This window comes from Copadichromis virginalis, linkage group LG22, assembly GCF_057382275.1.
Source record: "Copadichromis virginalis isolate Kocher_CV1m ecotype Utaka linkage group LG22, C_Virginalis_male_GT1.1, whole genome shotgun sequence".
Classification (NCBI taxonomy): domain Eukaryota; kingdom Metazoa; phylum Chordata; class Actinopteri; order Cichliformes; family Cichlidae; genus Copadichromis; species Copadichromis virginalis.
This window is the reverse complement of record NC_140638.1, coordinates 35,715,148-35,733,842: the sequence shown is the minus strand read 5'-3', so window position 1 is coordinate 35,733,842 and position 18,695 is coordinate 35,715,148. Positions and strand designations below refer to the sequence as shown.

Below are 18,695 nucleotides of genomic sequence, written 5' to 3'. Positions count from 1 at the left end.
ACAGAGACGAAGACTTAACAAGAAACACTGGGGAAACACTATGCTAAACTGAAACACAGAGAAGTAAACACAAACCAAAAGCAATTCTCAAGATAACAAAAACAAAGAATAGAAAACTAACCAGAATTAAAGACTAAAACCCCTCAAGATAACTATGTAAGCAGTAAGATCTTGATTCATTTATACCTATAGGAAACATTCAGCAAGGACACAGGAAATGATTAACAGAGAAATGCAGACTGGACCGCTCCACACCTTGTTCATATGTGTCTGTGTTACAGGGTTAGTCTCTGAGTCAACCTGGATGACACTAAACTCCACCACCATGCATCTTCGGAGTGCAGAGGTGGTACCACACCTGCTCCAGTTACATTAACTGCAACCAGGGGCTCATACGATGGTCTCCCATTTTCTCCAAACCTCTGACCATTCAGTGCTCAGCACGTCATTTGATCATCACTGTGATGAAGACGGCCAGCCGTGCCCCGGCTCGCAGCAGTTCCCCACTGACCCAGATGAAGCACTACACACCTGGGATCTACTCTTTTCTTATCCCATCAGTCATCAGCCCCCTGCCTCAGGTGCCACCACAATTAACTCAGAGACTTCAGATTCAGCACCTATCCAGCAGTGGCAGCACACCATTGCCTGTTGGTGAGTTCTCCTGATTCGCCACTTATACATGTTATAAGGATTTAAATGTTTTCTATGTGAAACGAGTAACCAGCTAGTATGAAATAAGATTACACAGCTTGTTTGGTTCTTCCTGTCATTCCTGCCTTGAACCATATAGCACAAGTACCTACCTTAACTTGTGTCACTTGGCTGGTAGAATCATTAGTATATAAAATTCTATGATTGATGGATCATGGTGACCTAATATGGAGAATTTTGTTACTTACATATGTTAATAAAATATGCTTCAATTTTTAAAACAGCTTTTGGCTGTGGATTGATACACTTAAGACACGTTTAGATTGAGAGGTCTAGGTGCAAAAGAGTTGTGAAATCCACACTGTTGCTGAATGATAAAGCAGTGGATTTATTGGTAATGCTTGCCCCGTGTGTGTTTAGTTTTACTCTCCCCGGTCTCATACAGCTGTGTTCCAGGAGTGTCTATTCTCCCTAATTACCTGCTGTGTCTCCCATAGCCTTTGTCACGTCATTCTGTTTCTATGGTCCCTGTTATTATAGTTTCTGTTTGGTGGTCCTTGTTTAGTATTGCTTAGTTACACGTCTTCCCTAGAATTATTGCTTTCTTTCGTGGATTATTATTGGATAAAAGGCTGTTTTAGGTTTGAAGTCTGCCTATGAGCCTGCATTGAGGTCCTAGCTCTTCCTGAAATATGACAGAATGACACGACCACACACAGACTCCCAGACTTCTTGGAGGAGCAGTTGGAGCGCATCGAACAGCAGATGGAGGATCAGATGGGTAGTCTTTGAAAACCCCAGGCTTGTAGGCTTTTTTCCAATCTGCCTAAAAGTCATTTCCACCCTCAGTCCTCCGTCAGATACTGTCTTGGATTTTGCATCGCTGCATCTCACTTTGCCTGTTGTCTCCTGCCGTTCACCCGGAAGCCCCTCTCCAGTCAATATTCAGCCTCTGTTCCCCTGCACTCAAGCCCTGTTTGCCAGTGACTCCCTGTCCATCTCTTTGCCATCACAGCAACCTGCTTCCTGTTTGAGGAAGTGTGGGCCTCAGTGGTGGATGCTAGAATAATATGCCTGAGACATGCATCACCTTAGCGTTCATCCACCCTATTAGATCTTGGACACAGAAGTATACCTTGCTGTCCAGCCTCTTATCCTCGATGCAGTTGCCAATCAGTTCCCCAGGCTCAGTGCTGCCATTTCCCAGATTGTCATAGGTCAACCTCTCTGGCCCATCGGTAAAAGGCTGACTGCAAGTTCTGCTCACTCTATGTCAGGTCTAGACTTACATGAGGAAACAAGGACATTCAAAGTTCAACCCTCTTTCTTCTGAGCCTGTTCACAGCGTGAGGGTGGATAGTGCCCAATTTAACCCTGCACCCAAGGGACTGGAGTCAGGGTAGCCAGTGTCTAGCCTGCCCCTGCCCCTTACGCTGTCCCCAGGGTCAGTATAGCTAAGTACCATGTGCAGCTTCATCCACTGAAGGCTGAGGGTCCTTGCAATCAAAGGGGTTACAACAATCCTGTGGGTCTCCAACCTGGAGCCGCTGCAGTCCCCATCTCCAAATCTCCCCCTGGTCAGTTGAGTAGCCCCAGGTTTTGTGTCCCTGGGTTCCCCTCTCTCTGCACCTGAGACAGAGAGTCCTGAATCCATGGGTTCCAGGATGTCTGTATAGAATTATTTTGCTGTCAATAGTCAGGCATGAGAAAAAACATAATCCTAGCAAACAATTTCATTTCATGTGTGCAGGTATTCATTGTCACTTGTGCAATTAAATTCTTCCCATAAATTTAACAAACACATGTAGAACATTGTAGCCATGTGCACAAAACTTTTACCAGCATGTCTCGTGTCCAACGAGAGGGGATCGAATTTTGGATCACTGCTACACGCCATACAAGCAGGGCTACAAAGCTGTCTCACACCCGGCTTTTGGGAAGTCTGACCACAACGCCATCTTCCTCATCCCCCAGTATAAACAAAGCATACGGAGGGAGGACGTGACCACGAGGGAGGGAAAACGGTGGACTGCCAATCAGAAGCTACGCTACAGGACGCACTCAACGACGTCGACTGGGACATGTTCAGAGCATGCGCAGTCGACATCAACGAGTTTACGGAAGTAGCAGTATGCTTCGTCAATATGCTAGCGGAGGAGATTATCCCCACTGCGAGAGTCACCACATTCCCAAACCAGAAACCGTGGATGGACAGATCGATCCGCACTGCAGTAAACGCCAGGACCGCCTCCTACAACGCGGGACTCGCCACTGGCGATATTAGCGCCTACAAAGCGGCCTCATACGGCGTGCGGCGTGCGGTGAGAGATGCCAAACGCCGGTACCGGGAACGTGACCAGCTTAACAGACTTAACTTAAGACCCAACCTGACATATAGACACAGACGAACAGGCACACGCGGACACAGACGTGCATTCCCACCCCATATGCACAACCAAATACTCGGCACTCACCCAACATGTAGACAGACACAAATAGACACTGCACAGACAGTCGCACTCCCCAAACATACTCTATATCCCAGGTCCAGGTATCCCCGCCCTCAGAGGGGCAAGCCGCACCTAGACCCAGGAGATGTAACCCTTCTCCCTGGGGTGGAGGCAAGCGGACCACCTCCTTATCTGCAGTAGCAGGGAGGCCCCGCATCCCAGACCCCAGTCTGACGGCCAGCACCTCCTCTCAGCCCCCCAGCCCGGACGGCTAACAGAACCGGGGTGAGTGAAGACCTCAAACCTCCCTACGCCCGCTCATATGTAGTGTTGCTGCGTGCTGTTCTAAAGTGCATTTAAAACTCAGGAGAGCATGGTTCCTGCTTCCTCTCAGAGAACAGCACGGCTCCTCCCGAAAACCCTTAGTGTCTAAATGCATTTAAAATTGAGGGTAGGGCACCAGCGCCAGAGGTGGGTTGGAGTACACCGACCATCCTCTGGATGCTGTAAAACGTGCCCACCCCCAAGGCCCTATATGTATGTGTTATGTGAGAGTGTGAGTAATGTGGATGTCTAGGTTGCAGAATAGAATTGAGGCACAGGTGGCCAGAAGGGGACAGAGGGGGAGTGCCTCCCCTGCACCCTGGTGACATACCTGCACCCCAAGCCCTGCGTGTGTGGGTGGGTGTGGTAGAGCGGGAATAGGGAGGCAGCTGAGGATGGGGAGGGAAGAAAGGGAGGGGCAAGCGGCCCCTCCCTGGGGCCAGCTCCCCCGCTGACCCCAGTAGGCACCCCCACACTCTGGAACCCACCAGGGCAAGGGGGCCCAGGCCCATCCGAACCGGGGCCCGCTGCAGCAGCACCGCCCAGCACCACAGAGTCCGGGGCAGCCCACCCGACTCCACCCCAGAGAAAACTGCACCCACCCCATCATCCAATCATCTCCCAAACTACACAAGACAATAGACGCCCAGTTCATTCTCCACCTCTCCTATATCTCTCCCCCCACCTACAGAGTGAGCTCCTGTAGTGAGGAGACCACCTGCAAAGATATAAAAACCTCCCCACCAGTTAGAGAACCCTCCAGTTGGGCCGATGCACCAGAGGTCCCCTGCACTGGGGCTGAGCCCCCATGCACCCACCCGCCCACTGCTCCGGCGACATAACAGCCAGACCCCCTAGCCTCCACGCCCGTCCCGGACCCTCCCAGGGGCAGCCAGGCTACCAGGCCAGTAACCAACGTCCGCCAGCACAGACCCTGCACAGACCCTGCACAGACCCTCCCCCATCTCCGCTGTACGCAGCCACAAGGAAAACACCATCTAAGAGCCCCCAGAGCTCCTAACCAGGTCATGGCCACATCCCGCAGGTTAGGCCCTCTAGGGACTCCCCAGACGCCCTAAGGCCGTCCCTATCCCCATATCAACCACAATAGCGAAGGCGGGACCAAACCATGACCCCCCACCCCCACTAGGTGATGAAGCCGATCAAAGGAGCCCAAAGGGATTGATCAAATGTGATGGCAGGGGCTGTATCAAGACTAATGTGATCTATTAGATGGTTTTTATATTGGTTAGAATTAAGATTATTTATATTTTTCCAGTTAATGAGGACCATTTTCTTGGCAATGCATAGGACCGTAAAAACAATGTGGGCTGTGTTTATTTCTGCAGTGACCTCATCCAAGTTGCCCAGCAAGCATACTAAAGGGGAGGCTGGAATGTTACATTTCAGACACTTTGATAAGTCTTCACATATCTCACGCCAAAATTTCTGAACTGGTGGACAGAACCAAAGAGCGTGGATGTAATTGTCCGGTGTATTTGCTGTGCAGTGTGAGCAGTTGTTGGAAGCCGTATAGCCCATCTTGAACATCCTATGACCAGTATAGTGCACTCTGTGTAATATTTTGTATTGTATTAATTGCAAACTGGGATTTCTGATCCATTGAAAGGTTTTTAAGCATATCTGAGACCAAAGGTTTGGGTCTAAGCTGATCGATAAATCTGCTTCCCATTTTGCAATAGGAAGGGATATTGATTCATCTATTGTAGAAAGTGTTCTGTATACAGGGAGTGCAGAATTATTAGGCAAATGAGTATTTTGTCCACATCATCCTCTTCATGCATGTTGTCTTACTCCAAGCTGTATAGGCTGGAAAGCCTACTACCAATTAAGCATATTAGGTGATGTGCATCTCTGTAATGAGAAGGGGTGTGGTCTAATGACATCAACACCCTATATCAGGTGTGCATAATTATTAGGCAACTTCCTTATCTTTGGCAAAATGGGTCAAAAGAAGGACTTGACAGGCTCAGAAAAGTCAAAAATAGTGAGATATCTTGCAGAGGGATGCAGCAGTCTCAAAATTGCAAAGCTTCTGAAGCGTGATCATTGAACAATCAAGCGTTTCATTCAAAATAGTCAACAGGGTCGCAAGAAGCGTGTGGAAAAACCAAGGCGCAAAATAACTGCCCATGAACTGAGAAAAGTCAAGCGTGCAGCTGCCAAGATGCCACTTGCCACCAGTTTGGCCATATTTCAGAGCTGCAACATCACTGGAGTGCCCAAAAGCACAAGGTGTGCAATACTCAGAGACATGGCCAAGGTAAGAAAGGCTGAAAGACGACCACCACTGAACAAGACACACAAGCTGAAACGTCAAGACTGGGCCAAGAAATATCTCAAGACTGATTTTTCTAAGGTTTTATGGACTGATGAAATGAGAGTGAGTCTTGATGGGCCAGATGGATGGGCCCGTGGCTGGATTGGTAAAGGGCAGAGAGCTCCAGTCCCACTCAGACGCCAGCAAGGTGGAGGTGGAGTACTGGTTTGGGCTGGTATCATCAAAGATGAGCTTGTGGGGCCTTTTCGGGTTGAGGATGGAGTCAAGCTCAACTCCCAGTCCTACTGCCAGTTTCTGGAAGACACCTTCTTCAAGCAGTGGTACAGGAAGAAGTCTGCATCCTTCAAGAAAAACATGATTTTCATGCAGGACAATGCTCCATCACACGCGTCCAAGTGCTCCACAGCGTGGCTGCAAGAAAGGGTATAAAAGAAGAAAAACTAATGACATGGCCTCCTTGTTCACCTGATCTGAACCCCATTGAGAACCTGTGGTCCATCATCAAATGTGAGATTTACAAGGAGGGAAAACAGTACACCTCTCTGAACAGTGTCTGGGAGGCTGTGGTTGCTGCTGCACGCAATGTTGATGGTGAACAGATCAAAACACTGACAGAATCCATGGATGGCAGGCTTTTGAGTGTCCTTGCAAAGAAAGGTGGCTATATTGGTCGCTGATTTGTTTTTGTTTTGTTTTTGAATGTCAGAAATGTATATTTGTGAATGTGGAGATGTTATATTGGTGTCACTGGTAAAAATAAATCATTGAAATGGGTATATATTTGTTTTTTGTTAAGTTGCCTAATAATTCTGCACAGTAATAGTCACCTGCACACACAGATATCCCCCTAAAATAGCTAAAACTAAAAACAAACTAAAAACTACCTCAAAAATACAACTTGCCTAATAATTCCGCACTCCCTGTATTTTAGACAATAGTTTGGGGGGTTTTAGACTAAAAAATTGTACCACACTTGGTGGTGTTTGTAATTCAGCTTCACTGGGATTAAATTTCTTTTTTGCTATGGATTTAATTTGTTGATATTCCAAAAATCGTTTCTTGTTGATCCTATATTGTGTAACTAGTCTGTCAAACGAAATAAAGTCTGTTCCTGCCAATATATGTTCCAAGTATGTAATTCCTTTGCAACTCCAGTCTGGAAAGTTTATCATATTATTGTTTTGTAATATGTCCGAATTGTTCCAGATAGGTGTATGTTTGCATGGGATTAATGAAGACTCTGTCATTTTTAGAAACTCCCACCATGCTGTCAGAGAAGAGCTGATGTTGATGCTTTTAAAGCATTCATGTCGTTTGATGTTTGAGCTGATAAATGGTAGGTCTGAAATTTCTAGGTTATTACATAGTGCCTGTTCTACATCTATCCAAGGTTCATCTAAGAGGGTGTGTTTGAACCATCTAGAGATGAACTTAAGCCTGTTGGCTAAAAAATAGTGATTAAAGTTAGGCAGATCTAATCCTCCTTTATCCTTGGTCTTTTGTAGTGTTTTTAAGCTGATACGCGGGGGTTTATCTTTCCAAAGGAATTTAGAAATATACGAGTCTAGAGATCTGAACCAATCTTGTGATGGCTTATTTGGGATCATTGAAAATAAATAGTTTATTTTTGGCAAGACCATCATTTTTATAGCGGCGACCCTTCCCATGAGTGATATGGGTAAAGATTTCCATCTAGCCAGGTCACCTTCTACTGTCTTTAAAAGCGGGATGTGGTTTAATTTGGTTAATTCTGAAAGTTTAGGAGAGACATTAATACCTAAATATTTTATATTTCCACATTGCAGTGGGGAAGGAGAAGAATTATGGAAGGAGCAATTAATCGGAAGAACTGTTGATTTCGACCAATTAATTGAGTAATCTGAGACACTTGAGAAAGAATTTATCAATGCGATTACCCCAGAGATATTGGTTTGTGAGTTTTGGAGAAAAAGTAACACATCATCTGCATAAAGGCTGATTTTATGTTCTATATTCTTACATTTTATGCCCTTAATTGTTGTAGCCTGTCTAATTGCTGCTGCTAGTGGCTCAATAAAAATTGCAAACAGTGAAGGGGAGAGTGGGCATCCCTGCCTGGTGCCCCTCAGAAGAGAGAAGGTGGACGATGTTTGGTCATTTGTTCTGACACAAGCTGTTGGGGAGTTATATAATATTTTTAACCAGCTTATGAAAGCGTTTCCAAAACCAAATTTATGTAAAGTTGCAAATAGAAATTTCCAGTTAACTCTGTCAAATGCTTTTTCTGCATCTAAAGAAAATATTATGGTTTCAATGTTTTTACTGCATGAGTACTCTATTAAATTAAGTAATCTACGTGTATTTGTTGATGAGTGCCTACCTTTTATGAAACCAGTTTGGTCAGGATGAATTAAGAGGGGGGTTATTTTCTCTAATCTTTTTGAGAGAGCTTTGCAGATTATTTTAAGGTCTACATTAATAAGGGACATTGGACGATAGCTTGAAGGAAATACAGGGTCTTTGCCTGGTTTTTGTAAGAGACTGATATTTGCAGAGTTCATATTTGGTGGTAGTCTACCATTTTCTTTGATTTCCTGCAACATTCTGTGAAAATTAGTGCCAGAATCGTCCAGAATTCTTTGTAAAAATCTGTTGGAAAACCGTCTGGACCTGGAGCCTTACTATTGGGCATACTTATCAGAGCTTCCTGGAGTTCACCTGGTGTCAGTGGCGACTCCAGTGCCATTGCTTGGGTGTCTAATAATTTTGGAAGAGTTATGTTGTCGAGAAATTGATCAATTTCGTTTTTAGATGGGTTTATTTGTGGTGTATATAAAGTTTCATAGAAATCCCTAAAAAATTTGTTTATTTTTTTAGGATCATATATTGTATTCCCAGATAAATCTTTAACAGCACATATAGTTGTTTGTTCTTTATTGATTTTTAACTGGTTAGCAAGAAATTGTCCGGATTTGTTACCGTGTTCATAATTTTGCAGGCGAAGTCTTTGTACTAAGAATTGAGTCTTTTTATTAATAATTTCATTTAATTCTAGTTTTGTCTTGCGTATTTTGTTTAATATTTCTTGATCTTGGTGGGACACATAGGCTTTTTCTAAGGATTTGATGTTTTTCTCTAGTTCCTGAATTTTTTTGTTTTCTTCTTTCTTCTTATGTGATGAGAAAGAGATTATTTTACCTCTCATCACAGCTTTCCCTGCTTCCCAGAGGACAGATGCTGATCTTCCAGGAATGTCATTAAAGCCTAAATATAGAGTCCATTCTTTTTTGAAGTATTTGATAAACTCTTCGTCTTTGAGCAGCGATGTATTAAATCTCCAGTTTTTTCTTGGTGTAGTATTATTCATCTGTATTAGTGTTAAAGATACAGGAGCATGATCGCTGACAGCTATAGGGTGAATCTCAGTGTCTGAAATTTCATTCAGCAGTGAGCTGCTGACCAGAAAATAATCCAGACGAGAGTAGGAGTGATGGACATGTGAGAAGAAAGAATATTCCTTACTGTTGGGGTGAAGGGAGCGCCATGCATCGCAAAGACCAAAGTCGCTCATATACTGTTTGATTATATTTGTGGATTGCCAGTTATGCTGAGTTCCTGCTGTATTGAGCCTATCCATGTCTTCATTTAGTCCCAGGTTGAGGTCTCCCCCAAGAACAATTGTGCAGTCTAGGTGTTCGGAGAGTGTACTAAAAAAACCGTGGAAGAATGAGGGGTCATCAACATTTGGACCATATATACTTACAATACCTAGCTTTTGGTTAAGTATAGATAGTTTGACAATTAGGAATCTGCCCTCTGGATCTATAACTGTATCGAGTACTGTGAATTTAATATTTTTATGTATTAAAATTGCTACTCCACTTTGTCTAGAATTATAACAGGCTGAGAACACATTAGGAAACTCAGGTGTTTTAAGTTCATTCAAGCCTGTGACAGGCCTGTGAGTCTCTTGTAATAAAACAACGTCTGCCTGTAATTTTTTAAGTTGGTTAAGTATTTTTTAACCTTTTTTCTCTGGAGCCAGCTCCATGCACATTCCATGTGACAAATCTTAGCATGCCCATAGTTGTGTGTTTGTGGCTAATGATGTACGCTGTGTGTCTCGCTTAGACAGGTGAGGAAAATGGAAACACGTCATTTTTTTTTTTTTTTTTTTTGTAAGTAAAGAGAAGAAAATGCGCAGCAAGAAGCTCCATAGGTCTTACTATGTGTGTGCATAATAACTAATATGAGCAAATATGTGCGTGTGTCCTATATCTGTGTGCGCTGTGTGGCTGTTGTAAATGTGTTGCCTTTAAACGCATGTGTGTGCGTGATCATGCAGAGTAAGCATGTAGAAATAGACAGTGTCGCTTGTGGATGGATAGGGAAACAGGTGATCGACATAGTGATAGAAAAGAGAAGCAAATAAACCAAAGAGCAAGGTGAGCGACAAGAGAGAGAGAGGGAAAAAGAAATAAAAACGGAAACATTCCAATTAAAGCGGTGACGTTATACTAAATTAGCAAACTGAAATTACATATTTAAGCAAAAGTTAATACAAGAGAGTGTGAGTGAAGAGAATAGTGTAGCGGATTCTTATCTGGTGTGCGGTCAATACAGCCAAGGAGTGGTGCCAGGGTCGCGGTAGAGCTGTCCGTCCACGTAGAGCCGGTCCACGGCGATGACAGCCTGGGAGCCTTTCTGGATAAAACTACGTCGGACTGGGAAGAGGACCCTGCGTAGTTCCAGGATCTCTCCGGGGAACTGATCGTTCTCGCTGAAATCCGTTCCTTTCAGCTCTCTGCCGCGACTCTTCACCTGCTCCTTCTGCTTGAAGTGGCTGAATTTGGCTACAATAGGACGTGGTCTCCCGCTTCCTGTCTTCGGAGCCTCTATGCGATGCACTCTATCGAACCCTATGTTTTTCACCGTGTCCTCCGGCAGCTTCAGGTGGATTTTAATGAAGCTTCTCACGGTCGTTTCCGGGTCCTCTCCGGCAGACTCTGGAATACCAGAAAACGCCAGATTATCTCTCATGCTACGGGCTTGTAAATCTATAATGGTCTCTTTTATTTTTTTATTTTCTATGTTTAATTGGGTCACATTTTCGGTTAGAGATTTGACCGAGTCCCGTAGCGTGGCGTTTTCCGCAGCAAGTGTTTCCACCTGCTGCTGGCTGAACTCCAGGGATTCTTTTAGAGATTTAAATTCCCGGTGTAAAATCTCCACCAGGGACAGCCTTGCATCAAAACTGGACAATCGCTTATCGATTGACTCCAGGATGTCGACGATATCTTTGCCGGCAGGCGATGTTGTGCCGGGGGAGTCTGCCGGGCGATATCTTTTAGATGACGGCGTCTCAGCTTTGGCCGGGGAAGAAGCGTTCTGGGCCTTCTTCATTACTAAATCTTCGAAGCACCGGTCGATGTATTCTTGGAGAGCGTCTAAACTCTCCTCATTGTCCTCCAGGGTGTTAGAGATGATAGGACAGATGTTGTTAGTTATGTGACAGTTGGTTAGTTTATTTGGCAATACTGAAGTTTAAAGAAACTTTGTTAAATTCTATGCTACTATTCGCCTTTTTTTTCTCCGCCAAATCTCCAGCGTCTGACGTCACCTCCAACATGGGTCGCTTACCTTAAAAAATGTTATTAAAAAGACAACAAATTGTGTCTCTTCATTGATCTTCCTTTAGTTTGTGAAACAGACTAATAATAATAATAATGGATTGCATTTATATAGCACTTTTCTAGGCACCCAAAGCGCTTTACAATTCCACTATTCATTCACTCTCACACACACTTGGTCGACCGTGTTTCAGGGGGTTGGGAAGCTGATCTGTAACCGGAAGGTTGCCAGTTTGATCCCCCAGCTCTCTCTGTCCTGGTCATTGTGTCCTTGGGCAAGACACTTTACCCTACCACCTACTGGTGTTGGTCAGAGGGGGCGATGATGTGATATGGCAGCCTCGCTTCTGTCAGTCTGCCCCAGGACAGCTGTGGCTACAACTGTGGTTTGCCTCCACCAGTGTGTGAATGTGAGACTGAAGACTCACGACAAAGAAAAAAAGACTACATGTAAGCCTATCTGATGCTGATACTTTGTGTCTGAACACATCTGAATTCCTTCTGTTTTAAAAAATCAAAACAGAAGGAACAAACATTAAGATAATGGCCACTGCTGTTGAGTGTCATTTGTAGATCCACACAATTGATTGCTGTCACAGCATCCCCAGAGGACACACTCAAACACAAACTGTTGTGAGTCAGCCATCTGGTTGGCCCTGTCTGCTTGCACTTCCACCGTAGGATTCACAAAGGAAATTTAGTGCTACTGCATAAATCATACACCTTCTGGGAATTCCAATGGCCAAGTAAACACCTGAGTTGTATGTATGTGTGTGTGTGTGTGTGTGTCCATGTTTATCCATTAGAGAGACAAAAAGAAGAAATAACAACAAAAGAAAAATAATGCAATTAACTGAAGTTTATATTCACACAGATATTTAACTAAATCAAAAGAGTTATACAGATTGGATTGTCTGAAAGCCAGCGCTGACAACTGTGTTAACATCTTATCACAGAAATACACAGTAACATTTTAACCTGGTTTTCTGTGGTTCTTTTGAAGGGATGCCCCCTAAATTGCCAATTCATAGGCTACGTTTTTAGTCAGTTGTTGTGTTCCATAAGATTTAAAACACCTGCATTCTGTCTTTTGTTATCTGGTTTGTCCAGTGTAGTTTTGGTACCATAGACTGTGGTACATAGAAAAAGAAGTACTGCCTCATTTTCAGACTTGATAGTGTCATTTTGGCAGATGACTATGTAGTGAATGTTGGTTTTTGTGAAGCATTAGAATATTCCAGATGTTAGAAATAGTTAATATGTATGGTAACCAATATAATAAAAGGAAAAAAACATTACAGCATTAAAGATCTGAAGGTATCTTTATATTATCAGATATTATCAATATCCCACATAGCAAAATTGGTATGGCCCGGACCTGGCCCACACAATGTGCTTACACATGGCCCACATACTGCAAAGAATGACAGCCATTTGGTGGCCCAGATCTGGTTTGCCAGAGGTGGCCCACACATGGGCCAGCACAAGGCCAGTTGCAGACACACTGGTGGTCCTGTGCTGGCCCATGTGTGGATTACCTCTGGCAAAACTGATCAGGGCCACCAAAGGGCCATCATTCTTTGTGGTATGTGGGCCATGTGTAAGTTGTGTGCAGCCACGGGCCTGTTGCAGACACACTGGTCCTGTGCTGGCCCAGGCAGTTTCAGCTCTGGACCCAGATGTCAGCCTAATGTGTACCTTAATCAAGCCATGTAATAACAACATGTGCTGGAACATAATAGTGCAAAAGTAACATGACGAAACTCTGTTCAGATAGTGAATGGACTGATTTTTATATAGTGTTTTTCTACTCTCCCAGATTAATTAAAGTGGTCTAGGCAACATGCTGCATTCACCCAGTCACACAATTTTTCTAAACTGAGTGTTTCCTAACTACATCCATACATATTCATACTCTTGACAGTGGTAAACATGAGGAAAATCCAAAACCTCACTAGGTTTTGGATAAAGTGTACACTCACAAACCTGTCAAACCTGCATTTGAAACGTTGGCTACCATAGCAGTATAGTATTGCAACATAGCATTTGGGTCTTCTAACTAAAATAGGAAAATAGGAACATAAATAGTGCCATCATTGCCAGACCTGGCCCACATCTGGTTGACAGACACCCTGCCATGACACCGGTCAGTCAGAAGTGCCAGCTTGATGCCGAATCCGGGCCAGACCTGTTTTCTATGAGCCTGGGCCACATACCAAACCATTATCGGGCCAGATATGGCATGCCATCACATAAATAGTGTCATCTACACCAGGCCTGGCCCAAAACTGGATGACATACAGCTTACCATGCCAGAAGTCAGCCAGCAGTGCGGTCTGCTATGTGGGATGACAAGTTCAGTTCAGAGTTAATATAACATAACAACATCACAATACTACAGAACTACTATTTTCAGTATGAATACATTTAAATCATTTTAAGTTCATGGCAGAGAGAAATAACAGTGACTTTATATGACACTTAAAAAAAAGATTACAAATTAATACATATTTTGAATAACATACACATTAAAATGTGAACATATCCCAAATGCTCAGTCAAAGATAGGTCTTATATGTATTCATTTATTTAAATACTTCCATACACATATTAGATGTGAACTAAAGCCAAAAAGTAATGTTGTTAAGATTAAGAAAATGTTCTGGACGGAGACCTCTGATGTTGGGGGCGATCGTGGCTCAAGAGTTGGGTGTTTGCCTTGTAATCGGAAGGTTGCCGGTTCGAGCAACAGTCTCGGTCGTTGTGTCCTTGGGCAAGACACTTTACCTGTTGCCTACTGGTGGTGGTCAGAGGGCCCGGTGGGGCCAGTGTCCGGCAGCCTCGCCTCTGTCAGTGCGCCCCAGGGTGGCTGTGGCTACAATGTAGCTGCCATCACCAGTGTCTGAATGTGTGGATGACTGGTTGTGTAAAGCGCTTCGGGGTCCTTAGGGACTAGAAAGGCGCTGTACAAATACAGGCCATTTACCATTTGTGACTGAAATCTGCTGGAGCCACTCTTCCAGTTTCAGGGTTATTACTTCTAATGCTCCTGTGACCATTGGGACCACTTTTGACTTTAGCTCTTTCTTCACTCTGGTACTTCTCTGTTTTATCAGGCTGCAGCTGTGGGCTGCTGGGTTTCCCACATTATCACAACGCTCTTTTGCTCCTTGTCAGTCACTACTATGTCTCTGACTTAAACTAAAGTCCCACAGGATCTTAGCCGTGTCATTCTCAACAACCTTTGGTGGTGTATCCTATTGAGACTTGTGGACTTGTAGTCCATATACAACACAAATACTCCTGTACACTGTCCATACCATTTCTCGGCGTATACAGTTCCAGCTTCTTACATCCTGCAACTATGTGCAGGACAACACCTTTGCACCAACTGCCACTTAGGTCTATCAGGTGTGGTAGACTCATGGATAGGTCCTGTTCCTCATCAGTATCTGTTTTCAGGTGCCCAACACACTCATCTTGTGATGGTTCCTCTTGGATTATAGCTCTCACACTCTTTAATGATCATGCTTCCTCTTTCTGTTGCTTGTAGGGCACCTACAAATGAAAATGCTTTCCCTTTCTGCAACCATTAAGCCACACTTATCCAGTTTGACTGACATTTTAATGTCCTCAATGTAGATCCCAGTGAGGTAAATGAGTGCCAGCTCACTCCTGGCATGCAGTTTGATGTCATCCATGTACAGGAGGTGGTAGATGATCATTCCACTCATCTACCAGTTTTCATAAATGTGCTTTGCAATGATCTGGTTTAGTGGGTTGAGTCCTGTTTAGAACAGCAGTGGGGAACATGAATCACCTTTGTATATGCTGCACTTTATGGTGACTTGTGCAACAGTCTTAAAGTTGGCCACCAGTTATTTCATCTCTGGCATTATTTCCAATGCCCATCTCAGCTGCAATCATGTTTTGATTAATGTCCCTACTCATCTTTGTTGCCATGATACCTGAGAAGCGCTTTAAATTTGTTTAGGGGCAGGTCATTGGCTGGTGGTCAGCCTTGTTCTGCCCTGTCAATCAATCAATCAATCAATCAATCAATCAATCAATCAATCAATCAATCAATCAAAGCTTTATTCGCCACATGCAGGTTGCCCTGCAGTGAAATAGGACCCCCCCCCCCCCGACCTTACACACACAACACAGACATTACATGGGGATACAAGTCGGAGATCAGTAGCGTTACAGAAAAAACACTGAAATGTACACAACATCGGGAAAGTACAAGAGGAAAAAAAGAGACCTCTACTCATGCTGTGCTTCCATGGTAGGACAGCACGAGAACAGGAAACAAAAAAACTCCTCTGCACAAAAAGCACATAAATGTCCACAGTACAACTTTGTGAAAGACATGACAAGCCACAGGATTGGTTGGGGGGTGAGGGGTTATACGAAGCGAACACAGCAGCCGCCCTGCACAGCGCTACCATTCCAGCGTGGCACACAGACCCGCCGTGTTCCCCTGCAGGAAACAAGCATCGAAGGTGTTTGGAAAGGGAGGGGGATGAGTGTGTGCTTATCAGTGTAAGTGTATGTGTGTGCGTGTCCATAGTTCAGCTGAGACAGTGTCCTTCGCCCTGCCAGGCTAAGTAAACAGTCTTCCAGCCAACCCAGGTGGTCTTGCATGGAATGGGAAGGAACAGACTAAACACAGTTGTTATCAGGATGTTGTTTTTCGGCTCCAGCCTCGAGACCGCCGCTGCCGCCAAAGGGGTATCCGCATGAAGTGATGGTGCTTTTTACTTTAGTGCAAACAGCTCATATGAATTTCAAAGCAGTTCTAAAGTCCAACACTGTTCTCTCAATCTCCCGTTGGAGAGCCGCGAGCTTCTCCATACTTGTGTTCTGTGATGTTGTCATTTCTTGTGCTCAAGGAGCCGATTTCTGAGAACTCACGGCAGTGTGCCTCCCCAAGATGTCATCCAATTTGCGCCCAGAGATGTTATTCCGGGCTAGCCCTTCCGAGATGTATCCAGTCTGCAGTCAGAGATCTTATTCTGAGTATTCACAGCAGCCGTAGCCTCTCCAAGATCTTATCCGTGCTGACTCAATGAGCCCATTTTGAGAAACTCACGTCTCTCCCATCATTCAAATCCCAGCGGGCAGCTTTGTGGGGGTTTGAACAACTGGTTACGCTTTCTTAGTTCTTCGATAAGTCAGGGCCAAGCCAGCTCCGATCCGCCAGAACCCTGTTACCATGGTTCAGAATAGGTAGATATCTTCAGCACTCAGGCTCACCCAAGCCCAGACCTCTCGTTGAGATAGGGGTATTGTTGAGTCTTAGCTCTGAGTGGGTCTGCCCTCGTATTATTGTCCCCTTGTAACTTAGGGGAACACCCTGGATGGATCTTTGGAGAACAGGCTGTTTATTCTCTTGGGCTCAGCTTCACTGGTGTATCTCTTCACCTTAGTAATCAGAGCTGAGAGGCCTTGTTTCGCAATTTCTACAGCCTCAGTTAAGTCTGTAATCATTCTTGATCTTTCTTCCCAAATGTTTCCAGGAGTGCACATCTGAGCTCATTGATTTCAGAGAAACAGTAAGTGGAGATGTTGAGTAGAACACCCGTAGCTAGCCAGGCCCCTGTAGCTGGTGCAGCCGAAGATAGCGTAGGCCCCGCTAGCTGTTCCCCGGCAGACCCCAAGCAGCTGGGGAAAGAGGGCGGCTGGGTGATGGTGAGGAGGAAGCATAGTCCTAAACAGAAGCCCCAGGTACACCACCAACCCGTTCATGTGTCTAACCGTTTTTCCCCACTCGGCGACACACCCGCCGGGGGTCAAACTCTGGTAATTGGTGATTCTGTTCTCAGACATGTGAAGCTAGAGACACCGGCAACCATAGTCAATTGTCTTCCAGGGGCCAGAGCAGGCGACATTGAAGAAAATTTAAAACTGCTGGCTAAGGGTAAACGTAAATTCAGTAAAATCATAATTCACGTCGGCAGTAATGACACCCGGTTACGCCAATCGGAGGTCACTAAAATCAATATTGAATCGGTGTGCAACTTTGCCAAAACAATGTCGGACTCTGTAGTTTTCTCTGGTCCCCTCCCCAATCAGACCAGGAGTGACATGTTTAGCCGCATGTTCTCCTTAAATTGCTGGCTGTCTGAGTGGTGTCCCAGAAACGATGTGGGCTTCATAGATAATTGGCAAACCTTCTGGAGGAAACCTGGTCTTGTTAGGAGAGACGGCATCCATCCCACTTTGGATGGAGCAGCTCTCATTTCTAGAAATATGGACAAATTTATTAAAACCCCAAAATATGACTATCCAGAGTTGGGACCAGGAAGCAGAGTTGCAGTCTTACACGCCTCTCTGCAGCTTCTCTCCTCCTGCTACCCCCCCCAAAAACCCATCTACATAGAGACTGTGTCAGCTTCCAAAAAGACAAAAAACAAACTAAAAACCAGCAACAAACAACTTAAACATAAACAATTACAAAGAAAGAACAATACAGTATCCACATCTGAACCAAAGAGTAAAACTGTCATGGTCTGGCTGGCAGACCGTGGGGAGATGGGGAAATAGGACCCAAACGCCGGACTCTTCAGTGCAACAGTGTTTATTTACAAGGTGGTGAAGTAAACAACAATAAACCCCCCGTTTCCCAGACTCCCGTGTAGTGTCTTCTTCCAAAAGTCCCCATGTAGTGCTCTCTGCCCCAGTGTCCCTGCGCTCCTTGTGCTCACTGCTCCTTCTCGTCCCACACTCCTCCTGAGGGGAAAACAATAGAGGCAGCCGTTACACACTTGTCCCAGCAGGCATACACTAACACTTGACTGTGCTAGAAGACTAACGTGTAGCCAACCACAATAATCCCGCGTCGGTGGAAGCTCCATCGCTCATCTAAATAGCTCCCCCGACGAGCCCAGATGAGGAGCAGGTGTGCGGCCAGGACTTCGGGTGTGGCCAGCCCTCAAGTTAGGCCACGCCCCCAGGGCTGAAGGTGCCTGTAACTTGGCCCAGCAGAAAGGCAATACACACAGATATACCTGCCTACATACAGATGTGCACAGGGGCAGTGCAGACAACACACCTAATAATAATAATAATAATAATAATAATAACAACAACAACAACAACAGTCATAGTCCCCACTGCCCACGGACCCCAAGTCCCCAGAGCCGGGTCGGTGACAAAAACAGTGAAATGTGGATTATTAAATATTAGGTCTCTCTCCTCCAAGTCTCTGTTTGTACATGACTTAATAATTGATTAACAAATTGATTTACACCCCCGAGTCATTCTAACTACCAGAAATCTCGAAGCACAGGCCGAGGGGGAGGTGTGGCAGCAATTTTTCACACCAGCCTATTAATTAATGAAAGACCAAGA

The 18,695-nt window shown here is 44.8% G+C and overlaps 1 protein-coding gene across 1 annotated transcript in view; it reads left to right on the top strand.

The window, feature by feature from the left end:
* The first annotated feature begins 344 nt into the window (after positions 1–344).
* The window catches only part of LOC146683794 (retinoic acid receptor beta-like), a 165,191-nt gene continuing 146,840 nt past the window's right edge, over positions 345–18,695 (top strand). Inside the window, exon 1 of the mRNA XM_085447045.1 lies at positions 345–654. Coding sequence (XP_085303171.1) covers positions 465–654 — 190 coding nt within the window. The 5' untranslated portion in view covers positions 345–464. The remainder of the gene's footprint in view (positions 655–18,695) is intronic.